This window comes from Alosa sapidissima, chromosome 21 (assembly GCF_018492685.1).
Source record: "Alosa sapidissima isolate fAloSap1 chromosome 21, fAloSap1.pri, whole genome shotgun sequence".
NCBI classification, from domain to species: Eukaryota; Metazoa; Chordata; class Actinopteri; order Clupeiformes; family Clupeidae; genus Alosa; species Alosa sapidissima.
The window spans coordinates 2176733-2183914 of record NC_055977.1 but is presented as its reverse complement, the minus strand read 5'-3'; the positions used below and the strand labels follow the sequence as shown (position 1 = coordinate 2183914).

Below are 7182 nucleotides of genomic sequence, written 5' to 3'. Positions count from 1 at the left end.
TCAGAGGCTTCCTGATTCCACTGGAGTAGTGTTGAAGCTCTGCCCACTCCTGAGCCCTCTTCTGACAGGCCTTCCTGTTCCTGAGAGATCTGATGAACCAGTGGAGTTCTGGAGGTTCCTCCTGCTGCAATAAAGTACCAAGAACCACTGCTCACATCACAGGCCTTTGCTACTGCAGCTACCAACAGCCACCAAGGAGAAGGAGGAGAACCTTTTTTTTTCCTGAGCAGATTAACCAACCAGGAGCATGAAACACAGGTTAAGAAAACGCAGCTAAATCAACCACAGGCAAATAGGCAGGTATTTTAAACACAGGTAAACACAGGTAAACACAGGTGTTTCAGAGGAGCCAGCAGGTCACTGGACAACATACTGGTGACGGCTGAGAGGGTGTGCGCGTGTGTGCGTGCGTGAGTGTGTGTGTGTGTGTGTGTGTGTGTGTGTGTGTGTGTGTGTGTGTGCGTGCATGCGTGTCCGTGTGTGTGTGTGTGTGTGTGTACAGCATGTGTCCGTGCGTGTGTGTGTGTGTGTATGTGTGTGCGTGTGCGTGTGCATGTGTGTGTGTGTGTGTATGTGTGTGTGTATGTGTGTGTACAGCATGTGTCCGTGTGTGTGTGTGTGTGCGTGTGTGGAGGGGGTGGGAGGGGAGGTGGTTGCAGTCAGTTCCGGCTGACTATCGGCTGACTCCCAGCATCCTTCAGGGCTCATTGAGGACAGAGTTCTCCAGCGTGAAGTCGTAGCGGAAGTTGTCGAGGTTGTGGTTGATGTCGCCGTTGAGGACGAGGTCGGGCAGCAGCAGCGCGGGCCGGCCCGTCTGCACGGCGAGGATGTGCGGCGCCAGCGCGAACGGCACGTCCGCCAGGAGCTCGGGCAGCGAGGGCACCGCCGCCGCATCGCCGCCACTACCGTGCGCCGGGCTCGGGGGCCACTCCTGCGCAGGCACTGCCCCGGACGCCTGCAGGTCCTCGGCCACGGGCGGCGGCGCCGGACGGCCTCTGGGGGGCTGGAGAGAACAGCAGGACGTGAGTAGAGATCACATTTAGTGTGTAGCATTGCGTAACTTACTGAACATCATCATAACCAAATCCAACCCCTAACTTTAAACGCCACCATAAATTGTTGTGAGTGTCAACAGTTAGTTTGTTGATGATCTGAGCACCTGTAGATAGTTTGTGGGCGGTAAAGTGCGACCGTAAATACATGCGTATAAATAGTAAACACATGCGTATAATAGTAAACACATGCGTATAAATAGTAAACACATTAGTAAATACATGCGTATAAATAGTAAACACATGCGTATAATAGTAAACACATGCGTATAAATAGTAAACACATGCGTATACAATAGTAAACACATGCGTATAAATAGTAAATACATGCGTATAAATAGTAAATACATGCGTATACAATAGTAAACACATGCGTATAAATAGTAAATACATGCGTATAAATAGTAAACACATGCGTATACAATAGTAAACTCCCTGCTCTACAAGATATCTATTCCAGAAGAGTACTCCTAAGAGCCCAAAAGATTCTGAAGGACTCTTCTCATCCTAACAATGGATTATTCCTACCGCTGAAATCAAGAAGACGCCTATGTAGTCACAAAGCCAGAACTGAGAGACTCAGGAGAAGTTTTTATCCCCAGGCCATCCGAACTCTGAACTCACACTATACTGACTTTGCACACATTCACTCCTCAGCACTCTCAAACATTTCCCAACTCTGAACTCACACTATACTGACTTTGCACTCATTCACTCCTCAGCACTCATGACCCCCCCCCCCCCCCCCCCCCCCCCACACACACACACACCTACATGACTTTTAGCACTTTTACATCCCTCTCCCTATGCTATAGACCTTTTATTTATTTTATTTATTTCATCACATGTCAAAACACACACACACACACACACACACACACACACACACATATCTGACTTTCTCCAACTTTTGCACATCTCCATAGAACTTTTTATTTATTATTTTTGATTTCTCCTCCATCTATCTACCCATGTCCTTGATTGCCTAGCCTTTCTGCCCCCCCCCCCCCCCCATCCCCATCCCCAACACAAACACACTTACATCATCACTGTCATCTCCTCACCTCACATACATACAGCACACTGCTTGCTACAGTAAGCCTCCTCTACTTGCTGCACACTGCCCCCCCCCCCTCCCTACATACACAGCACATTGTCTTCAGGATCTTCTCCAACACACATCCTCTACATATTTACAGCACACTGCCCCCACCTACCCACACACACACACACACAGTCACTGCTCCACTCCCCTCCCGCCCACACACACATCTTCACTGTCATCACTCACATACATCATACATACAGTACTCTGCTTGCAATAGTAAGTCCCTTCACCATACTTGCAGTACACTGCCCCCCCCCTCTCCCCTACATACACAGCACATTATTTCATCAGGAAGCTTCTCCAACACACATCCCCAACATACTTACAGCATACTTACAGCACACATATTGCACACTGCCCTCTCCCCACATACACAGCACACTATCCCATCTCCCCGGTCATCCCCCCAACACACACACCAAGACCCCTGGCAGTTGGGTTAGCCCCTTGAGCCGTGGATCTGCCCAAGGTTTCTTCCTTGGTAAGGGAGTTTTTCCTTGCCCCTGTTGCTCTTGGGTGGTCCTTGTTGGTGCCCCACCCAATCCCAATCCTCCCCCACCTTTCTTATGCAGCCCTTGCCACTTAATCTACTAAACCCCTCTTCTACTGCACTTTTTATCCCCCCCATTAATGCACAAATAGGCTGACACCAGACATAATTTCACTGCATTTCTTACATCCAGTAACTATATGCATGTGACAATACACTTCCTTGTATCCTTGTATAAACAGTAACATGCGTATAAATAGTAAATACATGCATATAAATATTAAATTAATACACCATTATATGCGTTTATATGCGTATAGATAGTAAATTAGTACACCATATTATGTGTATAGATAGTAAATTAATACACTTCTATGTCGTAATACAGGTCTATGTCGTGTCCCGGTATAGAGAATCAGAGGTGAATCAATAGTGAAAATGAGTTGAGTACGAGTAGTGAACTTGAGTTTTCTATTTAGTGAATCAGTGTTGAATCGATAGGGAATATGAACTGAGTAGTGAATTGATAGTGAATCTGAGTTCTCCATTTGTGGCGTGCCACGACGAAATCTTGCGTCACAGAAATTAATTTCGAGATATAGCAATTTGAATGCAGCGAGGGTCGAGATATAGCGATTTGAATGCAGCGAGGGTCAAAAATTACAAAATTACGCATTTTCTAATTTCACCACAAACACATTCCTTTACCTCTTATCTATCACTCATAGACGTATCTTACTTTAAAACGACCTAAAATATGATTTTGAAGGCCAAATGTGTAGGCTGGGCATTCAAGTTTTCTTCCTCGTTTAGACGCTTGCTGAAGGCCTAGGTGAGAACAGGAAAGTTTCCATTTTCTTTGGTCTGATAACTTCGTGTTTTGGCTTTTGGCCTCTTCAAGAAGTCATCACAGGATATCCACTCGTAATTATTCTGAAGAAATTTTCTATTTTAGCCAAGAGATTTAGGAGAAGAAACAGCCACCTAAACAGTTGTTGCTGACTAGATCCTATTTAAAAATAAAAACATTAGGCTATGCATTAAGCTTTTTTTGTCCTTGTCATCTTCAGAAGTTGATAGAACATAGGCTAGCCTACCTCACAAGTTATACGAATGCCTGAAGTTTACCGCCTGCGTGAATGGAGCATTTAGAAGCTGCGCTGTGTAGTACGAACTTTTAAAGCTGATTTTCTCAAAACCTGTTTTTTTTGCTGAGATGAGGATAGCGTTCACATTTGAATTTAACAAACGACCCCTTGTTTTAAACCCTAAGGTCTGTGGATTATGAATATCCAATAAACACATTTTTTATATTATTTAAAACTTGACTCATTTCGTTGCGGCCCATTTAGTGAATCACGGGTGAGTGCCCGGGGGACCCTCCTGAGACAGAGGGGTGCAGTCAAGGTCCCAGGACAGTCAGGAGGTCATAGCACAGTCGGGAGGTCACAGCACAGTCAAGGTCACAGCACAGTCAAGGTCACAGGACAGTCGGGAGGTCATAGCACAGCCGGGAGGTCACAGCACAGTCAAGGTCACAGCACAGTTAAGAAGTCACAGCGTAGTTGAGAGGTCACAGCACAGTCGGGGAGGTCACAGCACAGTCGGGAGGTCACAGCACAGTCCGGAGGTCACAGCACAGTCCAGAGGTCACAGCGCAGTCCAGAGGTCACAGCGCAGTCGGAATGTCAAGTACAGTCAAGAAGTCAAAGTACAGTCAAGAAGTCATAGCGTAGTTGAGAGGTCGGGAGATCACTGTACAGTCGAGAGGTGACAGCATCAGAAGTCGAATGGCCCCGGTTCATGCGCACTTATGGTTGGGAAGACCTGCTTAATGACCTCAGTCTAACTGGCCAGAGGGGTGGACTATGAAGCGAGCTCTATTTCTCCAGGGGCCTGCTGATCTCTACTGACCATCATTGTTTCCGTGTTGCCGTTAATCCTGAGGTTACCTGGATAAGCCGGCATACCTGGATAAGTTACCTGGATAAGCCAGCGTATCTGGATAAGTTACCTGGATAAGCCAGCGTACCTGGATAAGTTACCTCGATAAGCCAGCGTACTTGGAGAAGTTACCTGGATAAGTTACCTGGAGAAACCAGTGACCTTGCTTTACCCTCAATTGTTACGTTATTATATAATTAGCTCCATAACTGCATCAGATCAGTTGACATGAGTGAAAGGTGATACCAACAGTTGCTTACACAAGGAAAAGAACAGAAAAACAAATCTGCAGCTGCTGCAGAAACTTCTAAGACCAAAAAGGCTTTCAAGTGGATAAGGTTTCACTGGGGTGCAGGGTTGGGTGTGTGCTTGTGTGGATGTGCGTGTGTGTGTGTGTGTGTGTGTGCATTTGTGCGTGTGTGTGTGTGTGTGTGTGTGTGTGTGTGTGTGTGTGTGTGCGCGCATGTGCACATCTCTACAACATCCTAAGGAAGGAAATGGCTTACTGCTGACCTTACTGTAAACAGATGAGGAACATTGCACATACACACACACACACACAGATTCCACGTGGTAATGCAGGGGTGTGTGTGCATGCAAACATGTGTGTATGCAAGCGTGTGTGTGTGTGTGTGCATTGCAAACATGTGTGTATGCAAGCGTGAATGTATGCATTATGGTGTCAGTTAGCTGCCTTAATTATGCGAGCGCATAATTACTGAAACTGAGGGGTAAAACATAATTTTGTGGTGAATAAAAAGATGTTATCACATGCGGCCGATGCGGACGTCATTTCTGTGCTCTCAATCATAATTATTACACATGTGATAACAGTTTTATTCACCACAAGATTATTTTTTTTTGGATTCCTGAATCTGCGCTTGATTTCATTATTTATGCGCTCGCATAATTAAGTCAGCTAACTGATGCCATAGCACATGCATGTGTGTGTCCTGCTCCATGTCTGTGTGTATGTATGGCATGTGTGTGTGTGTGTGTGTGTGTGTGTGTGTGTGTGTGTGTGTGTGTGTGTGTGTGTGTGTTTCCTGTTGCATTGGGTCCACAGCACATGTCAAACAGGGCCAAACAATCTGTTAATCTATCTCCATGCCCAAGTCCCATACAGAGAGCTCTCTCTCTCTCTCTCTCACACACACACACACACACAAACACACACACACACCCGTGCAGCTGTTGCTTAACATATTGACTGAAGATTAAGTCCTAATAATTAACAGAACACAGATCACACTGTCCACAGTGGTACTGTAGGAGACTGACAGAAAGCAGAGGAGCAGTGTGTGTGTGTGTGTGTGTGTGTGTATGTGTGTGTGTGTGTGTGTGTGTGTGTGAGCTTGTGAGCGTGTGTGTGTGAGCGTGTGTGTGTGTGTGTGTGTGTGAGCGTGTGTGTGTGTGAGCGTGTGTGTGTGTGTGTGTGTGTGTGTGTGCGTGAGCGTGTGTGTATTAGATAGATAGATAGATAGATAGATAGATAGATACTTTATTGATCCCCAGGGGAAATTCAAGATTTTTTCTTTTCTTTTTTTTTTTTTTTAGATAGATAGATACTTGTATTGTGTGTGTGTGTGTGAGCGTGTGTCTGTGTGTGTGCGTGTGTGTGTGTGTGTGTGTGTGTGTGCGCACGCGTGTGTGTGTGTGCGTGTGCTTGTGCGTGTGTCTGTGTGTGTGTGTGTGTGTGTGTGTGTGTGTGTGTCCAGTCTTTGGTTCTGAGAAGCCTTTGGTTCTGAGAAGACAGTTGCTCTTCCTGGGACTACACAAAGGGAGCATATGGACATGACAATCAAGCCTCCAGGGATTTGGAGAGGGAGTGCGCCAGACCTCTCTGTGTGTGTGTGTGTGTGTGTGTGTGTGTTACATCCACTATCAATGGACTGCGCATCACTTTAGAAGTGTCATGATTACTTAATGCCATGTGGATTCACTGACCACAAAGCCCAAAAGAGAAGACGGCCGGACAAACACACTTGTGTTACAGTATCTCCTAAACACACACACACACACACACACACACACACACACACACACACACACACACACACACACACACACAGCTGATCCCAAACACACTTGTGCTACAGTATCTCCTAAACACACACACACCAAACACACACACACACACACAGCTGATCCCAAACACACTTGTGCTAAAGTATCTCCTAAACACACACACACACACACCACACACACACACACACACACACACACAGCTGATCCCAAACACACTTGTGCTAAAGTATCTCCTAAACACATACACACACACACACACACACACACACAAACACAATCTTCTAAACACAGCTGATCCTAAACACATTTGTACTAAAGTATCAACACAGCTGATCCTAAACACACTTATGCTAAAGTATCTCCTAAACACACTGGTGCTAAAGTATCTCCTAAACACACTTGTGCTAAAGTATCCTAAACACACTGGTGCTAAAGTATCCTGAACACACTTGTGCTAAAGTATCTCCTAAACACACTGGTGTCTCAGGGGTCTCAAACTCAAATGAGCTGGGGGCCACTTCTGTCTATGTCATCCGATTGGAGGGCCAACGTCAGTGTTA

At 45.9% G+C, this 7182-nt stretch overlaps 1 protein-coding gene across 1 annotated transcript in view; it reads right to left on the bottom strand.

Annotated features, from left to right (window-relative positions):
* Positions 1-522: 522 nt before the first annotated feature.
* The window catches only part of umad1 (UBAP1-MVB12-associated (UMA) domain containing 1), a 16721-nt gene continuing 10061 nt past the window's right edge, over positions 523-7182 (bottom strand). Inside the window, exon 4 of the mRNA XM_042075627.1 lies at positions 523-1003. Within this exon, the coding sequence (XP_041931561.1) occupies positions 698-1003 (306 nt within the window). The 3' untranslated portion in view covers positions 523-697. The remainder of the gene's footprint in view (positions 1004-7182) is intronic.